This window comes from Struthio camelus, chromosome 18 (genome assembly GCF_040807025.1).
Source record: "Struthio camelus isolate bStrCam1 chromosome 18, bStrCam1.hap1, whole genome shotgun sequence".
NCBI classification, from domain to species: domain Eukaryota; kingdom Metazoa; phylum Chordata; class Aves; order Struthioniformes; family Struthionidae; genus Struthio; species Struthio camelus.
This window is the reverse complement of record NC_090959.1, coordinates 18,322,282-18,341,112: the sequence shown is the minus strand read 5'-3', so window position 1 is coordinate 18,341,112 and position 18,831 is coordinate 18,322,282. Positions and strand designations below refer to the sequence as shown.

Genomic DNA, 18,831 nt, shown 5'->3' with positions numbered 1-18,831 from the left:
CCGAGGTTTTGAGCGAGCGTGCGTGTGCGTGTGCGCCGCGGATGCGGGATGGGGAGGAAACGATGTCCGAGCCCTCGGGTGGTGCAGGCTGTGCCCCTGGGATGTCTTGACTGTTATGGGACCCTCAAATTTGGCCCCTGGCCCCTCCTGCCCTGCCCCTGTCCTACACTGGCAGTTGCAGATCCACAGGCTGGGCCCAAGCAAGAGGGGGGATTTCAGCCAGGCTGTGGCCAGGCGGGTGCTCAGGCACTTCGTGGTGGCCCTGTGTCCTCCCCGGCCTGGGGAGAGCTTTGCTTCCCCGTGGATCTGGCTCTCTAAAATCCCTAAGCCAGCAGCGAAGAGCCGGGTCGGAGAGCAGATGGCCTGTCTGCAGCTGCTGAGCTCGCGCTGCGCTGCGGGGTGTGCGGCCGCGCACGGGCCGGCCCCGGGGCCGGGAACGCGCTGCCCTGTCCCTCTCCCGCGAGCGGCCGCGCACGGGCCGGCCCCGGGGCCGGGAACGCGCTGCCCTGTCCCTCTCCCGCGAGCGGCCGCGCACGGGCCGGCCCCGGGGCCGGGAACGCGCTGCCCTGTCCCTCTCCCGCGAGCGGCCGCGCACGGGCCGGCCCCGGGGCTGGGAAGATGCTCCCATCTCCCGTGAGATGCCGTGCACCTGCCCGTGGCTCCTCCGGATGCCCTGGAGCACCGTCCACCTCCTGGCCTGTGTTTGGTGGTGTTTGCAAGGGCAGAGCAAGCTGGGTGGACCCCGCCGTGCCTGCTCGGAGCAGCGGGGGGCACGGGGCAGGAGCTGGCCCTCCCGGCGTGGGGCGCCGCGGGAGCGCGTGCCCCCAGCCCAGTCCCCGCTGCCTGCCCGGCGAGCGGCGGGCTCCTCCGTGGGCGGCTAGCGGGACGGTTCCTCGCCCAGAAGAGGAGGCAGCGCTCCCGGGTCCCATTGCAGCCCGCCTTTTAATGCTGAACGGTTTGGGGAACGCGGATGCTCTGCCAGGGAGGCCAAACTTGGGCTCCTCTTCGAGTGACCCAGGCCTGTGCGTGGGTCTGCGTGTCTTTTTATCTCTTTTTTTTGTATGTTGGCAAGCAAAAAAGCCCCCAGGATCTGGCTACGCTGTGTCCTGTTATTTATGAAGCTGGTTCTGTCGGTCTCTTCCTCGTTTCTACTGTTTTTGCTGAAGTTTGATCTGTAACAACGACAACAAAGGAGTAGTAATGCAGCTGCTTTTATTAAAGGTCTGTGCTTTGGAGGCCGTGTGTGTCGCTGTCTCTGCAGCTGGGGGAGAACGGGCCGGGGTGGGCTCCCCGCAGACGCCCGCGGCTCCGGGGGACCCTCTCCTGCACCCGGGCGCAAGGCTCGTGCCGCCACGGGGGCCGGGCGGCTGGTGCAGAGCGGCGAGCGCCCTCGGAGACCTGCCGCGCTGCGGCGTGCCGGCGCGGGGCCCCGCGGGCACGGCACGGCACGGTGGGCGTGCGTGTGCCGGCAGGTCCCGGCCGCGGGAAGCCCCGGGAGCGCCGAGCCGGGCGGGAGGGCTCCGCTCCCCGCGCCGGCAGGCGCCTCCCAAGGTGGCCGGGTCCCTTCCCCTGCCGGGCTGCCCGATGCGGGGAGCGATAGCGGGGACCTCCCCGGCGCGCTGCGGAGGCGCGCGGATGAAAGCAGGGGCGCGGAGCGCTTTGAAGATGAAAAGCGCCCGGGTGTGCTCTCCCGGCAGCCCCCGCGCCCGGCCTCGCGCCTGCCGCCCGCCCGGCTCTCCCGCGGCTCCCCGCGCCCGCCGGCGCTCCTTGGCACGGGCAGCAACGCGCCCCGGGACGCCCCGAGCCGGCTGCCCGCCGCCGGCCCTGCTGCAGCCTCCGGCGTCGCCGCGAACGGGGGGCTGCCGGCCCCCCGCTGCGCTCCGCGCCGCCGGCCCCGCACGTCCCGGCTCTGCAAGGGGCGGCTTGGCAGCCAGGGCTGGGCGCGCTGCTGCTGCCATGCTGGCAGAGCGTCCGCCGGCAGCCAGGCGCGGGCACGGCGGCGTCTCGGGAGAGCCGGCTGCTGCAGGTGCGCGGCGCGGGCCGACACACCGGGAGCCGGCGCGGCGGCGGAGCGGTGCCCCTTCGGCGAGTCGCCGCCGGGCCGGGAGCCGTGGCGCCGCGAGCGGGGAGGGCGGGAGGTGGCACCGGGGGGACCGTGCCCGGCGTGGCGAGGGCTGCCGCAGGAGCGCGGCGCCCGGGCACGGGTGACGGCCCCCGAGCCCGAGGGCAGCGTGTCCCCTTGGCCGCGGCCCCGCGCTCGGGGCTGCTTTTAGCCGCGGGGAATGCTCTGTGGGAACCGGATCCCCAGCCCGGCTGATGCCCGGGCCGGGGCCGGCTGTGCTGCCGAATTCCTCAGCGGGGCTTGATCTAAATTTACCTGCTGCCGCCGAGGAGAGGGGGCTCCCGGCCGACTCAACCCTGGCAGCGGCCCCGCCGTGGCCCCCCCAGCGCCGCTGGCCCAACCGCTGCTGGTGGCAGGTCCCCTTCTCCTTCGCCTCTGGGCTAATGTCACGTGAAGGCTGGAAATGCACTTATGTGTGCGTGTGCATGTGTGTGTGCATGCACATGTGTGGGTGTACATGTGCCTCTGTGTGTGCATGCATGCGTGTGTGCATGTGTGTCCATATGTGCACGTGTTTCCATGTGTGCATGCATGTGCACATATGTACATGTGTCCATGTGCATATGTGCCCATGTGTGCATGCTCGTGTGTGTGTGTGCACGTGTCCATGTGCATGTGTGTCCATGTGTGCATGCAGGTGCATGTGCATGTGTGCCCGTGTGTGCATGTGCCCGTGTGTGCATGTGTCCGTGTGTGTCCATGTGTCCATGCATGTGCATGTATGTCCATGTGTCCATGTGCGTATGCGTCCATGTGTGCTCATGTGTGCATGCACATGTGTGTGTGTGCACGTGTCCATGTGCATGTGTGTGCACGCACGCATGCAGAGGCGCGCACGGGGGGAGGATCACACGCCCGAGGCTCTGCTCGCCCAGCCCAGCACACGCATGTGCCTGCCCGCGGTGAACGCCGCCGGCCTTGCCCGACGCTGGCAGAGCCTGGCACGGCCCCAGCGAGGCCCTGCGGAGGACGCCCCCCCCCCCCCCCCGATCCGCATCCCTTTTGGGGACAGCAGGGCGGCCGCAGGCGCTGCTCCTCGGCGCCCGCTCTCCCCATCGCTTTCCCCGGCAGCTGTCCCGCCGCCGGCTCCGGTTTCCCTGCAGAGCCGCAGCTGAGCCCACCCGCTATTTATAGCGAGGGGCACGGCTGGCGCGCCGTCCCCCTCCCCTCGGCCCGGCCTAGTGGGCCCCCGGTTCGGGGCGCGGGGGGCCCCGACCCTTGCAGGCGCCGTCCTCCGCGGCCGGCTGAGGACGGGGAGCAGCCGCTTTCCTCGGCGGCGGTCCGCGGCCCGAGAGGAGACGTGCCGAGGCGAAACGCGGCCGTGCGCTCGGCCCGAGCCCCGTGCAGCGCGCCGGGCGGGCGAGGGGTGCCGCGGCCCCCGAAACACCCTCCGCAGAGGGAGGCACCGGTGGGTTTGCGGGACCCCCTGGAGGCAGAGACCCCCAGGCAGTCCTGCCCTTCTTGCAGTCGCCTTTTTTTATTACGCGCAGCTTCCCTGAGGAGCATCTTCCCGAGGGTGCCCGCTGTGTCACGGGTTTTGAGCACTGTTAATTAGCTGATGCCTTGAGACGGCTTTGAGGGTAAGAAGTGAAAAAGTTTTATTGCTTTGCTGCTGCGTGTGCAGCCGGGCGCGTGCGCCGGCACGGCCCCAGGGCCACGGCTCTGCCCGCCTGCGCCGCCAGCGCCTGAAGTTTCCCGCGGCTCCCTCCCAGCGCTGAGCACTGAGCTGCGGGGCTGCGGTCTGCACAGTGCGTATACTGAGCACCGAGCCGCGGGGCCGGGGTCTGCACGGTGCGTGCACTGAGCACCGAGCCGCGGGGCCGGGGTCTGCACGGTGCATGCATGGAGCACCGAGTGGCGGGGCCGGGGTCTGCACGGTGCGTGCACGGAGCGCCGAGCTGCAGGGCCGGGGTCTGCACGGTGCATGCATGGAGCACCGAGTGGCGGGACCGGGGTCTGCACGGTGCGTGCACGGAGCGCCGAGCCGCGGGGCCGGGGTCTGCACGGTGCATGCATGGAGCACCGAGCGGCGGGGCCGGGGTCTGCACGGTGCGTGCACTGAGCGCCGAGCTGCGGGGCCGGGGTCTGCACAGTGCGTGCACGGAGCGCCGAGCGGCGGGGCCTGCGGGGCCGGGGTCTGCACGGTGCGTGCACGGGGCGCCGAGCCGTGGGACTGGGGTGGCGCACGATGCATGCGCGGCGGCTGCAGGCGCCGTCCCCCTGGGCACAGCAGGGTGGGGGCATGGGACAGTGCTGGACCCTGTCCGGGGGGGCCGATCCTGTGGGTCTCGAGCACCTTTCCTGGAAGCGAGCGGCTCTGGGTGCTGCTCACAGCGGGACGATGCCCTGCTGTCCCCACCGACCCCCAGTGCCTACCAGGATCCGGGAGGGGGGTGACACAGGGACCCGCTGGGGTGGCCAGTGTCACCCATGTCCCTTGTGGGTGCTGTCACCAGGCTGCTGATGACCTCTAGTGGCAATGGGCCTGTGAGGGACACGGTGACAAGGCAAGATGGGACCTTCACCCTCCCCCCGGACCAGCCTGTGACCCCAGCCTGGAGGGGCGAGAGGGCTGGTGGGGGCCCCCCAGCCCTGCTCTGGAGGTGGGATGGGATGGGATGGGACAGGACAGGATGGGATGGGACAGGAGGGGATGGGATGGGACGGGATGGGATGGTTTGGGATGGGATGAGATGGGATGGGCTGGGGATGGGATGGTTGGGACGGGATGAGATGGGGTGGGATGGGCTAGGAATGGGACGGGGTGGTTGGGACGGGATGAGGTGGGATGGGTTGGGATGGCTGGGGATGGGATGGGGTGGTTGGGATGGGATGAGGTGGGACGGGCTGGGATGGCTGGGGCTGGGCTGGGATGGCATGGGATGGGACGGACTGGGCTGGGACGGGGTGGCTGGGGATGGGGTGGGATGGGATGAGGTGGGATGGGATGGGATGGGATGGCTGGGGATGGGATGGGGTGGTTGGGATGGGATGAGGTGGGACAGGCTGGGCTGGGACAGGGTGGCTGGGGATGGGATGGGATGGGATGGGATGGGATGAGGTGGGACAGGCTGGGCTGGGACGAGGTGGCTGGGGATGGGATGGGATGGGATGAGGTGGGACAGGCTGGGCTGGGACAGGGTGGCTGGGGATGGGATGGGATGGGATGAGGTGGGACGGGCTGGGCTGGGACAGGGTGGCTGGGGATGGGATGGGATGGGATGAGGTGGGACAGGCTGGGCTGGGACAGGGTGGCTGGGGATGGGATGGGATGGGATGAGGTGGGACGGGCTGGGCTGGGACAGGGTGGCTGGGGATGGGATGGGATGGGATGAGGTGGGACGGGCTGGGCTGGGACGAGGTGGCTGGGGATGGGATGGAACAGGACAGCGGAGCAAAGGGCTCCTTCCAGCTATAAAAGGGGCTGAGCTGCCCTGGAGACAGCGGTGCTGGTGCCCGGCCGCGGGCTGCTGGCTCCGCAGACACCCGGGCCGCGCGCAGGCGGGACGGCAGCCCGGCTCCCCGCGGAGGCGGCGCCGGGACGTGGCCGGCTCAGGCCGCACCGCCGGCAGCCCCGCTCGGGGGTCCGCGCCGGGGAAGCATCCCCCGCCTGGGCTCGCGCCGCCCCGGGCCGGGCCGTCCCGCTGGCGCGCAGCCCTGCAGCTGGCAGCGGCCATGCTGTCCTGTGGGTGCTGACACCACGGCTCTCCTGTCCCCAGCAGTGACACCATGGCTGTGCCAGCCCTGCAGCAGTGACACCATGGCCATTCTGTCCCCAGCAGTGACACCATGGCTGTGCCAGCCCCGCAGCAGTGACACCATGGCTGTCCTGTCCCCAGCAGTGACACCATGGCTGTGCCAGCCCTGCAGCGGTGACACCATGGCTGTCCTGTCCCCAGCAGTGACGCCGTGGCCGTGCCAGCCCCGCAGCAGTGACACCATGGCTGTCCTGTCCCCAGCAGTGACACCATGGCCGTGCCAGCCCCACAGCGGTGACACCACGGCTGTCCTGTCCCCAGCAGTGACACCATGGCCATTCTGTCCCCAGCAATGACACCATGGCTGTGCCAGCCCCGCAGCGGTGACACCATGGCTGTCCTGTCCCCAGCAGTGACACCATGGCCGTGCCAGCCCCGCAGCAGTGACACTGCAGTGACGCCGTGCCCATGCCAGTCCTGCAGCAGTGACACCGCAGCCGTGCTGTCCCCAGCAGTGACGCCGTGGCCGTGCCATCCCACACCCCTGTCCTCCATCGTGGGAGCCCTCGGCCGCAGCAGGAGCTGCCGGGGGGGCGGCGAGGGGCGTCCTGCCGCCCGGCACCCCCAGCTGCTCCCGCCCCGGCGACGCTTGCAAAATAAATATCTCTCAGTACAAAAATATAAGCGTCTCCGTTCCAAGCACGAAAGGGGCAAAAGCCGCTTGCGAAGCCGCGGGGCCGGAGCGCCGCCGGGGCCGCCGGAGCGCTGCCGGCTCCGGCGCGGTGCAGCGATCGCCGCCGGCCCCGGCTCCTCCGCTGGCCTCGAAGGGAACGCGCCCGATGATATTGCATTTTGTCCCACGCTTTCCCGGCTGCTTGCAAACTCCTCTTTACGGTCGGGGAGGCGACCAGAGGCGAGGGAGAGGGGAGCCGGCGCCGGGCGGCGAGAGGCGCTGCCGGGCCCCGCGGCTCAGCCCGGCCCCGGCGGGGGGGGAACCGGGACCCGCTGAACTCGGGTCAGAAAGGGCCGGCTGTGGCGAAAAGCAGGACGCCTGCGCCGAACCCGGGCGCGCCAGGGCTCCTCGCAGCGGGCTGCCGGCGGCGCTCAGCCCCTCCGCCCCACGGCGGCCGAGGCACCGCCTGCCCCCCGCCGCTGGCCGCAGCTTCCCGGGGAGAGAAACCCAAGGGAAAATAATAATGGAGGGGGGGGAAAGCCTCCCCGCAGCGCTCGCTGCCGGGCCGGCGCAGTCTCCCTGCAGCTGCTATCCAAACGGGGTCGGGCGCCGGGGCGCGGGGGGGCGCGCGGGCCGCCGGCGCGCTAGAAGCCCGCGGGCCGGATGAGCATGCGGGTGCCCTTGAGCGAGTAGCTGGGCCCCTGGAAGTAGTGCCAGCGGATGCCGTTGAGCTTGCGGATGTTGTGCCTGGCCGGGTAGTAGATGCCGTTGAGGTTGGAGAGGCCGCAGGCGTCGAACCACCAGCCTGCGCGGGGAAGGGGAAGGGGGAGCAGAGCGGGCGGCTGAGGGCCGGGCCGGGCCGGGGGGCGGCCGGCGGCTGGGAGGCGCCGCCGGGGGGGGCGGCGCGCGGCAGGGGCCCCCGCTCACCTCCCGAGAGCATCTGGGCGCACTTGCAGAGGCAGTTGTCGTGGTCGGCGTCGCGGGTGCTGAAGCTGGCGCCCTGCAGGACCATGGCGCTCTGCGGCCCCGCCGTGCCGCTGTAGCCCTGCAGCGCCAGCCTGGGCAGAGGGGCGGCGTGGGGGGAGCGCCGGGAGGGGACCCGCTCACCCCGGGCCCCTTCGGGCAGCTTCCCCCGTGTCGCGCTCAGCGCCAGCTGGTTTTTTTTTGGGGGGGGGAAAGGACCCTTGGCCCTGCTCTGCGCTGCAAAGAAAACCCAAGGGGGCCCGAAGGGGCGCTCGTGCCAGCCTGGCCAAGGCGGCAGCCACGCTCCGCTGGCGCAGAGCCATGTCCCGCGGCCCCTCCGGTCCGCTTGGCCAGGGTTGGGGGGGGGGGTCTCGAGGGCTCGGTCCCAGAAGAGGCTGCGAGCTGGCTCCAGCCCTCCGCCGGCCCGCCGGGACCGGCGGCGCACGCACAGCCCCCCGGGCCCGGCAAGGCAGCTCTCGCAGCGTGCACGCACGTAGCGTCCCCCGGTGCCAGCCTGGCACGGGCGCTCGGCAGCGCCGGCGAGCGCGTTGCCGCTGCGGCTGCATGCTCCGGCCGCGCGGCAGCGCCTGCCAGCGCCGCCCCGAGCTGCCGAGCTGCAATGCGACTTCACGCGTTAAAAAAAAAAAAATCTAACTTTGGGCTGTCAAGGGCCTGGGGAAACAAAGGAGAGGGCGGCGTAGCCGCGTCCCCCGACGCCTAGGGAGGGCAGCCGCTGCGACGGGAGCGCAGGCTGGAGGCGGCCGCGCCGGCACCGCGCGAGCGGCAGGGCCCGGCGACGCCTCGCCGCCCCCCCCCGCGGACCCCCCTCTCCTACCTGTAGAGCTGACGCTCGCTTCCCAGCTGGAAGGCGTCGTAGTGGGCGTACGCCTGGGCGCCCTCCCAGTCGAGCAGCTCCACGCGCAGGGCGTAGGGCGCCCGGCTCGTCAGCAGGTGCACGGCTTCGTTGCCCAGCCAGTGCTCGCCCGCCGCGTCGCCGAAGCCCTGCGGAGCGGCGGCCCAGGTGAGCGCGGCGGCGGCGGCGGCGGCTGCCCGCCTGCCGGCTGCCCCGGGGCCCCGCGGGCGGGCGCAGACCTGTTTGTACTCCTTCCAGGTCCTCTGGAAGCTGACGCTGCCGTTGGCGCGGAGCTGCATCACCGTCCAGCCGCCTCTGTCGGTCTCCATGTCGCAGTACGCCTGCGGGGGGACGGGGGGGGCACGGAGAGGGGTCTGCAGCCGGCCCCCCGCGCCCAGCACCCAGCAGCAGCGGGGCCGAGCTCCCGTCCCGCCAAACGGCGGGCCCCGGGGCGCGGTGGCGCGGGACCGCCCGACGGGGTGGGATGCGCGGCCGGACGTGGAGGGTCGGGACGTGCCCTTCCCGGCGAGACCCGCTCCGGCGCCGCTGGGTGGCCCGGGGAGGGGGACGGCGGAGACCCTCTCGGGGCTGCGCTCACCTTTTTGGGCTCGCTCAGGTTGGCGATGTGGAGGGTGTAGACCCCGCTGGCGTGCACGCCGGCCCGGCGGAGCTCGGCGCAGTCCTGGAAGAGCTGCTCCTCCCTCGGCAGCCGGGCTGGCGGGCAGCGAAAAGGCGCGTGAGCCCGGCGGGCCGGGGGCCGGGGCAGCGCGGGGCTGCGAAGCCCCGCCGGCTCCCGCCGCCCCGCCGGGGAGCCCGGCCGGCTTCTGCTTCTCTTTCCCGCTCGGCTTAGACGCTTTTGTGCCCATGGATTATTTTTCTTTCTTGCACGATGTCTCTGCGCGTGCGGGTGAGCGCGCCGCCCCGGGGCCGCGGGACTCCAGGCTAAGCCCTGCGCATTTACCGCCGCCGGGGAGGTAAATGGCCCGGTGGGTGCAGGGGGGGGACCCGGGGCTGCGAGCGCTTCGCACGCGCGGCGGGGCTCCTTCCGCGGCGGCGCGGCCCCCGCGCCCGCGCAGGGCTCGGCACGCCGGTCCGGCTCCAGCGCCCGCTCGGCGCAGGACCCCCCCGAGCACCGGGCAGCGGTGGCGGCGGCCGGGCCCGCGGCTCACCTCCGCCCTGCGAGACGAGCCGCGCCAGGCTCTGCACGGACTCGAGCAGCTGCAGCTGCTGCCGCTGCAGCAGGCTCGTGTTGGTGTTGGCCGCCAGCAGCGACTTCTCCAGGTCCTCGATGGTGCCGCTCTGCCGGCTCACCAGGTGCTGCAGCTTCTCCTTCTCCGAGCGGATCCCCGCCAGCTCCGTCTGGTGCTTGTTCTCCATCTCCAGCACCCGGATCTCGAGGATGCTGCGCAGGAGGAGGGGCGGCGGTGAGGGGGGGCCTTGCATCCGGGCAGGGACGGGGGAGCAGAGCGGATCCCCCCTTTCCGGCTGCCCCCCCGTCCCTGCCCCCCTTTCTGCTGCCCCCGTCCCCTCCCAAGGGCTCTGGCTGGGAGAGACCGGCCTCCCCCGGGGCCTGGGGCTGCCGGGGTCCCCGAGCCCAGGCCCTACTTGTTCCTGTTCTGCAGCTTGTGGATCTCGTTCGTCTGCAGCAGCAGCTGCTTCTCCAGCTTGGTGGTGGACAGCGAGTTCTCCAGCAGCTGCATCTCGATGCGCGACGTCTGGTTCAGCACCTGCCCAGGAGCGGAGGCGAGCGTCAGCGCGGGAGCCGGGCCCTGCGCTGTCCCCGGCGTCCCCGGGCACCCCGCATGCTCTGCGCACCCCGCAGCAACCCGCGTGCGGGTGTCTCTTTGCACATCAGTGAATTAAACCGTGCGTCCCCCCGGGGCAGTCGCCCCGCTTTTACCCGCGGAGAAACCGCAGCGAGCGGCGGTGCAGCCTGCCGCGGTGCCCGGGAGCGGCGGGGACGCGGGGCGCGCGCCCGGGCGGCGCCGACCTGGGCCTCCACGTCGGTGAGCTTGCGGGTCTGCTCGGCCGTCTGGTTCAGGAGGGTGCTGCCGATCTCCAGCATGGTGGCGGTCTGGTTCTGCACCGCCGTCTGCTGCAGCTGCGCCATCTCCGGCTTCATGCTCGTCTGGATGTAGCTCTCCAGCTGGAGGGGGGAGGACAGGCGGGGTCAGGCGGGGGGATCCGGCGGGTCACCCGCCGCCCGGAGCCTCCGTCCTGCCCTCGGCGCCCGGCCGGGAGACAGGCGCGGCGTGCCGGTTTTACCCGGCACGATCTGTCCCGCGGCCCTGTGAAGCGTATCGGGAGGCGGGAGCGCGCTGCCCGCGCGGGGGAGCTGCCTCGGACACCCGCGGCCGAGACCCCTGCGCCTCGGGCGCCGATAAGGGCATCCGCGCCCCGAGCCGGCTCCACTCCCACGTGTCTGAGCCTGGAGAAAGGCTCTTTCTCCGCGCTGGCGCTGCAATTCGGGGACATGCGGGGAGCGTTGCAGCTCTGCCCTGCGGGGCAGCGGGCACGGCGTGGGCCGGCGAGCTGGGGCTGCTCGGCTCTGCCGCCGGTGTCCCAGCGCCCGGCGGGCGGGCGGGCGGGCGGCGAGCGATGCCGCGGGCTGGGAGCCGCGACCCGCCGGCGGCGGCGGCGGCGGGGAAGGTACGTTTCCGGTGCCTGCTGCTGCCCTGCCATGGGGAAGCTTTTAAAGCTGGGAAGAAGCCGGCTGCAAATGAAGATCAGATGTTGCTTCCGCTTTCCCAGCCCGCGAGGGATGCGCGTTTCCCAAAGGCTTTCTATTTCGAGCGCGCCTCGCCATGAGGTTCCCGTCCAGCCCCGGGCCAGGGTGATGGCCTTGAGGAAGCGCGGCCTCCCACGCCGGCAGCGGGCTGGGAAAGGCACCCCGCGCCGGAGCACCCGGCCCCGGCGGCGGAAGCGGGGTCCGCTCGGCGGGGCGGCAGCGGACGAGCCCCGCTCCGAGCATCGCTCCCGGCTGCGGGATGGCCGGGGAGCCCGCAGGGGTTGAAAGGCTCCAGCTCCTTCTGCACCTCCCGTTTCCATCCCTGATATCCCGCTAGCCCGGGGGGGTCCTGCTCGCCTGCCCTCCGCCAGCCTCCGCGCTGCTCCGAGCAGAGCCCCAGATCCCTGCGCATCGCGCCGGGGCGGGCGGGAAGGCGGCAGGCCGGGATGCGGCAGCATCGGCCGTGCGCGAAGCCGGGCCGGTGCGCGCGGGGCGGGAGCGGGACCCGCGGGGTCCGGGCGCCCCGGCCCGGCAGCAGCGCAGGGCTCCGAGCTCCTCTCTGCACTTGTTTGCGCATGATGCAATGTTGCTGGCAGGCGGCAAAGCCCTCGCTCGCTCCTCCGCAGACCCAGACAGCGGCTGCAGCATCAGCCCGCTGCGAGCGCGCGGCAGCAGACTGGGACGGCGCAAAAGGGGCGGAAAAGATCCCCCAGGGCACGAGATAAGAGCGCAGAGGGAGGCGGCGGGCGAGCGCCCGGGCCGGGGCACCGGGCGGCAGGAGCCGGCGGCGGGGCCGGCCTCCCCAGCCAGGGGTGTCCCTCGCCGGGACGTGCTCGGGGAGAGGAAGCGCAGAAACGTCTGAGCCGTGTCTGGAAAACATTTCCCCAAGCTGAGTGATTGCTGGAGAGTTTCCCTTTAACCACATCATTAATCTTGTTGCTTCACAGGGCCCGGGGAGGCCTTTTCTCCTTCTCGATCTTGCTTTTCTTTTTTTTTTTTCAAATAAACATACCTCCGAGCCGAGGGGCAGTGCATGCCAGCGGGGAAGGTCAGGCTGGCACCGGGAGCGGCGAGCCCAGCCGCGGGACCCCATCGCCCCGGGTGCTCCCTGTGAGCGGGGCAATGGGGTTTTTTCAGGGGGTCCCTGCCCTTTTGGGGGGAACCCCCCCCAACCTCCAGCAGGCCAAGAGCCACTGACCCACGGCTCTGCCAAGGGCATCCTCCTTGCGGGGGGCAGCCGGGAGCTGAGAGGGGTCCTGAGGGCGATGCCTGCTCCCGAGAGGGACGGGAGGAGCTGGGCCGAGGTGGCGGGACGGGAGGCGGGCCGCGCTGGCCCAAGGGAGACGTGCTGGGCTCTGTCTGCCCTCGGGGCTGCAGCCCCAGGCAGGGTCCCCACCGCGCCCCGGGGTCCCGTGCGACGCCGGGGGGACACGGGGGCTGCCGCGCTCCGAGCGCACCGCGACGGGCCCCCGCCAGCCGCGTCTTGGGCCCCGCTCAAGCCTGACGCCGCGCGGCCGCGCACGGGACCTGCCAAGTTTCGCAGCCTCTGCGAGAGTTTCTGCTGAGCAGCGGAACGGAGCCGCGAGCGGCCCCCGGGCGGGGAGCGGGGCGAAGGGGGCCGGGGCCGGGCTGAGCCCTGCCTGCGCCGCCCCTGCCGCCGACACGAGCCAGTGCCCTCTGCATCGTGTCCTTGCAAAGTCCCTCTGTCCCCTCTGCATCGCACTCTTGCAACGTCCCTCTGTCCCCTCTGCATCGCGTCCTTGCAACGTCCCTCTGTCCCCTCTGCATCGCACTCTTGCAATGTCCCTCTGTCCCCTCTGCATCGTGTCCTTGCAATGTCCCTCTGTCCCCTCTGCATCGCACTCTTGCAATGTCCCTCTGTCCCCTCTGCATCGCGTCCTTGCAATGTCCCTCTGTCCCCTCTGCATCACACCCTTGCAATGTCCCTCTGTCCCCTCTGCATCGCACTCTTGCAATATCCCTGTCCCCTCTGCATCGCACTCTTGCAATGTCCCTCTGTCCCCTCTGCATCGCACTCTTGCAATATCCCTGTCCCCTCTGCATCATGCCGTTGCAACGTCTCTCTGTCCCCTCTGCATCATACCCTTGCAATGTCCCTCTGTCCCTCCGGGTGATGGAGGAGTGCCCGGGGCCATGGCACGGCCCGGGGGAGCAGGGTGACCGGGTGCCTGGGTGCCACCGATGCCCGGCCGGGGCTGTCGGGAGCAGGCAGAGCTGGGGCTGCCAGGGGCCGGCGGTGCCCGAGGGGCGCGAGGAGCCTGGCCGAGCCCGCGGCTCTGGGCACAGCGTGAACTTTTTGCTCCGCTGGCAGACAGGGATGTGATGTTGTTTACAATCCGTCCCTGAACCCGATGCCTCCTTTGAGCCCGGTTTGTTTGTTCAGGCCTGGAGTCCAACCAAAACAAGCCTCCTTACGCAGTTCCAGTTAAATTAGGAAAGCCAAGGGAAGAAAAAAAAAAGAGAGAAAAAAAAATGCTCCAAGCTGCCTCTGCTGGAAGAGCTGTGCTGTAGGATGGGGGCACCGGGGGGCTCGCCAGGGCCTCGCTCCGTCCCACTGCTCCGCACAGGGATCCCACGATGGGGACCCCAGGGTGCAGGGACCCCGGGGCACAGGGACCCCACAAGAGGGACCCCAGGGTGCAGGGACCGCGGGGCACAAGATCCCCATGATGGGGACACCAGGGTGCAGGGACCCCAGGGTGCAGGGACCCTATGACAGGACTGCAGGGTGCAGGGACCCCAGGGTGCAGGGACCCCGGGGCACAGGGACCCCACGACGGGACCCCAGGGTGCAGGGACCCTACGACAGGACCACAGGGTGCAGGGACCGCAGGGTGCAGGGACCGCAGGGTGCAGGGCGCAGTGCCACCCGCACGCGCTGCCGAGCTCGCAGCGACGGAGACCGGCTGCCTCGAGGCCGGCTCCGGCGAGCGCTGCCTCCCCCGGGCCCTGGCTGCGCACGGAGCCGGAGCTCGGCCTTTCCCTGCCTTTGAGGAGCCGCTCGTCCGAGAGAGCCGAGAAGCGGCAGGGAGACCTGCGTGCGCCCCCGCCGCGGCGCGGGCCGGCCCGGCTCGCCCCGGCCAGCAGCTTCCAGGAAACGGGGGGGGGGGGGGGAAAAAAAGGCCACATCTTGGGGGGAGGCTTTGCCCACGCGCAGCCGGCACGGAGACCTCAGGGGACGGGGTCTTTGCAGCGGAAACCCCCGGCTGCCGCGCCGGCGGGGAGAGCCGCCTGCTCTGGCGGCTGCTGCGGCCACGGGGGCCGAGGCCGGGGCGGTCGCGGGCGCTCGGGCCGTGCCAGGCGGCCGCAGCCCGGCGCGGGGCGCTCGCCCTTTCCCTGCGCCGAGCGCCCGAGGCCTGGGCGCTGCTGCCGCGCGGCAGCTCCCCGGGGGACTCGCTCCCCGGAAGGAGCCGGCCGGGAGCTATTCCTGGGTCTGACGCAGGCGGCCGCTCGCACGGCCGCAGATGCGGGGTCACAGGGCGCCTCGGAGAGACCTCGGAGAGGAAAAGCCGCTTCCTGTGCATCGCGGCGGGCTCGAGCGGGGAGCGGAGCCGCCGGGACCCCCGGCCGCGCGGGGACGTGCTGGGCGCCCGGGCTGGGGCACCCGCCGGGCTGCCCGCGCCTGCAGTGGCTCCCGCTGCCGTTGCGAGCCCGGGACGCGGAGCTGCGCGGCGGCACGGCCACGCCGGCGCCCTCCCGGGGGGGCCGCCCTGGGACCCTGCCGCCCGGCCGGGGGGCTTCCCGCGCCGCGGCCCGCCGAGCCCGCGGCTCTGCCTCCCGCCGCCTCCGGGAGCCTTTTCCCGAGCGTCCCCGTGATGCCGCGGGGGCAAGTTGCTGGAGGACAGGGAAAGGCAGAAGCCCCCCGCGGGGAGGGTGCGGGGGGCCCCGGCGCCCGGCTGCCGGCCGCCGCGGGGTTAACCGGGAGGAAGCGCCGGTTCCCACACAAACTTTTGCCCAGCGCCAGCAACTTTTTGCAAAGCCCATAAGCGGGAAAACTATGAAGCTGGCGAGGTCCCCGTGACCCCCGGCCTTCGGCTCCGCGCGCTGCAGCCGGCCAAAGCGCACCGGCCAGCGCCCGCCGCGGGGCCCCATGCTGCGCCGGAGCGGGGAGCGCCGGCGCCCGGCGGCACGGCAGGGCGAGCAGGCACCATCCGCCCCGCCAGCCCGGAGACGGCGCCTGGCGCGAGCGGGGCCGGCCGGGGGGGCTGACGCTGGCCGGAGCCGGGAGTGGGGAGCGAGCCCCCGCGGCGCCTGCCCGCGCTGCGCGACGGCCCCTTCGCCCCGCCGCAGCACCCCGGCGAGGGTGCGGACCGCCGCGGCCCTACCTTGAGCAGCCACTGGGTGCTGTTCTCCAGGAGGCGCTCCAGGTGCTGCAGGCGCTGGGCGGCCCCGCGGGCGGCGGGCGGCGGGCCGGCGGGCGCGTCGCGCTGCAGCGCGTTGGCGGCCGGCGGCGGCAGGGGCGGCGGGCAGGCGGCCGGCTCGGCCTCGGGCAGCACGAAGGTGTAGCTGCAGCGGCCGTGCTGCACGCGGTGCGAGCGCCGGCGCCCGTCGGCCGCCCGCCGCTGGGCCCCGGCCGCGCACAGCGCCGTGGCCGCCCAGGTCAGCGCCACCAAGCTCAGGCCCAGCGCCCGCATGGCGCCGGCGCGCCCCGGACGCCGGGGTCCCCGCCGAGCCCCCCGCGCCGGCCCCGCTCGGCGGGACGCGCCGCCGCTTCCCAGGCTGCCGCGGAGCCGCTCGGGACGAGTCACTGGGCGCTTGCCGCTGGGGCTAAACGCTGCGATTTTGGCATTTCCTCTCCCGGCCTCGCGCCGTCCCTCTGAGCAGCCTCCAGCCTCCCCGTCCTTTTATCGCCAGGCTGGGTCCGCCGGCGGCCCGTGCCGAAGGGGGGGAAAAAAGAGAAGAAAAACAAAGGAAAAAATCTGTTTAAAAACAATACTTCTATCTTTTTTCTCTCCTCCTAGCCCACTGCGGGCAGATCAAGTTTCACACGTGATCTTTAAATGTGTCTCACACACACACACGCGCACACGCACACACGCACACGGAGGCAGGCACGGCCCCGGCTGTCCGTCCGGCCGGCCGTCCGGCTGTCCGTCCCTCCCCGGGCCGCGCGCCCCCCGCGCCCCCCGCCGCACCTCGGGGCCCCGGCCCGCCGCCCGCTCCCGCGAGCCGCTTCCCAGCAAATCCCGCTCTGATCGGCACCAGCTGTGACCTGCCGCCTTCGGGGCACTGACATCCCGGGGAAGAAAATTCCCGCCCCAAATCCCGGCTATTTATAACGCCGGAGGAAGCTGAGGCCTGGATTTCGCTGGCCCGGCAGCGAGCCCGTGGGGACCGGGGCCGGGGCCGGCTCCCAGGCACAGCTCCGGACCTGGCCGGCGGCCCCCAGCACCGGGACCCCCAGGCAGGGGCTCCGCCAGGGTCATGCCGCGTCCCAGCGCCCAAAGCCTTGCAGCGGGGCCCGGCTCCGCGACCTTCCCGCCGGCCGCCCCCCAGGCAGGGGCGAGCCCAGGGCTCCTGCCCGGCCCGCGGCCGGCTCCGTCTCCAGGCTGCATCGCCGCCGAGGCAGCACCGGCCCCCGTTTCTCCCAGCCCCGCGGCCCTTTGCAAGCAGCTCCCTGCAGGCGGGGACACGGCGGAGGGGCCGGGGACGCGGCCTCGGCGCAGGAGCCCCCGCGGCTCCGGGCGCCCCCAGCCCCGCTAATAAATCCGACAGAATAAAACATCCGAGCGGATGGCTCCAGGGACGTCTTCCCTCCCCTGGCAGGGGGACGGTGCCGGCCGGCAGGTTCCCGAGGGTGCTCTCAGGGGAGGGGGCTTCTCCCCCCGGTTAAGCCTCACGGCGGAGGGGCACGCCTGTGGCTGCACATCTGGGCAGCTGTGCACAGCTGGGGGCAGGGGAGGGCCCGCGCGGCGATCCCCAGGCCAGGGAGCCTCGCTGCAATTAGCGCCTGGCCAAACGAGCCGTTTGCGGCGGCGGCCCAGGCCGCGGAGCCGGAGCCGAGGCCGGCAGATGCCGCAGCCCCGCTCGGGTTTCACGGCGGCCGGGGCTGGGCAGGGGACGCCAGGCGGGCCGGGAGGACCCCGGCGGAGGGGACGTGCCGGCGGCCGACGGGGCTCGCTGGGCAGCGGCCGAGCCCGTCCCGCGCCGCGGCCGAGGAGCGGGGTGGGGGGTCCCGGCGCTGCCCCCGGGCGACGGGCGCTGCGACGCCCACCGGGGCGCGAGGCCGGTGCCAGCAGCCCCCGGCGCCCGTCCCGCGCGCGTGGGGCTCCCGGCGCTGCCGCCGCACGCCGGTTCCCCCGTCGCACGCTCTGCCCTGGCGAGGCGGCCAGGAGGGGAGAGGGCAGAGCCGAGACCGCAGCCCCCCCAGCCCTCGCAGCCCCCCAGCTCCCGCAGCCCCCCAGCCCTGCAGCCCCCAGCTCCCGCAGCCCTGCAGCCCCTGCAACCCTGCAGGCCCCCAACCCCGCAGCCCCTGCAACCCTGCAGCCCCCCAGCCCTGCAGCCCCCCAGCCCCTGCAGCCCTTCAGGCCCCCAACCCTGCAGCCTCACAGCCCTGCAGCCCCCCAGCCCCTGCAGCCCTTCAGGCCCCCAACCCTGCAGCCTCACAGCCCTGCAGCCCCCCAGCCCCTGCAGCCCTTCAGGCCCCCAACCCTGCAGCCCCCCAGCCCTGCAGCCCCCCAGCCCCTGCAGCCCTTCAGGCCCCCAACCCTGCAGCCCCCCAACCCTGCAGCCCCCCAGCCCTGCAGCCCTTCAGGCCCCCAACCCTGCAGCCCCCCAGCCCCTGCAGCCCTTCAGGCCCCCAACCCTGCAGCCCCCCAGCCCTGCAGCCCCCCAGCCCCTGCAGCTCTTCAGGCCCCCAACCCTGCAGCCCCCCAGCCCCTGCAGCCCTTCAGGCCCCCAACCCTGCAGCCTCACAGCCCTGCAGCCCTGCATCTGCCGCAGCCCCCCAGCACCCAACCCTGCAGCCCCCAGACCCGCAGCCCCACAGCCCTCCAGCCCTGCAGCCCCCCAGCCTCTCAACCCCTCAGCCCTGCAGCCCCCCAACCCCCCAGCCCCTAGCCCTGCAGCCCCCCAACCCCACAGCCCCTGCAGCCCCGCAGCCCCCCAGCCCCCAGCCCTGCAGCCCCCCAACCCCCCAGCCCCTGCGGGCCCCCAGCCCCCAGCCCTGCAGCCCCCCAGCCCGGCAGAAGCACCGACGCTCCCCGCAGCGGCACCTCGAGGAAGCGGCTCGCGCAGCCGCTGCCAGCGCAGGAAAAGCAGGATGCCGAAGGGTTTGATATATTTATTCGACAGTAAACACGGCAGCGCTGCCTCCGGCCGCCGGCCCGGCTCGAGGCTGACACCCAGCGCTGCAGCCCAGCAAGGGCCCGCGCGGGGCGGCCGGCGCGCGGCCTCCCGGCTCTGCCCCGATCCGGCAGCTCCGACCCCTGGCAAAGCCCCAGAAACTCGCAGGCAGGCCTACAGCAAGGGCAGCAATGCCAGCGCGCTGGTTTTACACCCGCTGCTGTTTCTCGATGCAAACCCCTGCGCGCCGCCGGGGTCTGACGTTCACGGCTTGCATAAACCCGTAAAGCCTGCAGGCGCAGGGGGCCGGGGCCGCGGGATGCTGCCGGGGCTCGCGCCCGAGCTTCGCTCTCGGGGCACCGCCGGCCTTTCGGAGAGGGCTGCGCCGGCCGCCGTGCCCGCGCCCCGGTGCCCGGCGGGACGGGGGGGTGGCGGAGGAGCAGCCCCCGCCGGCCGGGCAGCCTGCTCCCGGCCCCGGCGCTCGTCGAG

At 72.5% G+C, this 18,831-nt stretch overlaps 1 protein-coding gene across 2 annotated transcripts; it reads right to left on the bottom strand.

Annotated features, from left to right (window-relative positions):
- Nucleotides 1-6,522: 6,522 nt before the first annotated feature.
- ANGPT4 (angiopoietin 4) lies at nucleotides 6,523-15,692 on the bottom strand. 2 transcript variants are annotated; one of them, XM_068912801.1, is made up of 9 exons: nucleotides 15,384-15,692; nucleotides 10,300-10,455; nucleotides 9,915-10,036; nucleotides 9,479-9,711; nucleotides 8,908-9,023; nucleotides 8,549-8,650; nucleotides 8,292-8,458; nucleotides 7,421-7,493; nucleotides 6,523-7,298 (listed from the first exon to the last, which is right to left on the bottom strand). In XM_068912801.1, exons 1-9 carry the CDS (start codon nucleotides 15,690-15,692, stop codon nucleotides 6,837-6,839), a joined length of 1,740 nt encoding a protein of 579 aa, XP_068768902.1. In that variant the 3' UTR covers nucleotides 6,523-6,836. The 2 variants fall into 2 exon arrangements, with proteins under 2 accessions (XP_068768902.1, XP_068768904.1); XM_068912803.1 differs by having other exon boundaries at nucleotides 7,013-7,298; nucleotides 7,421-7,551.
- Nucleotides 15,693-18,831: the final 3,139 nt, after the last annotated feature.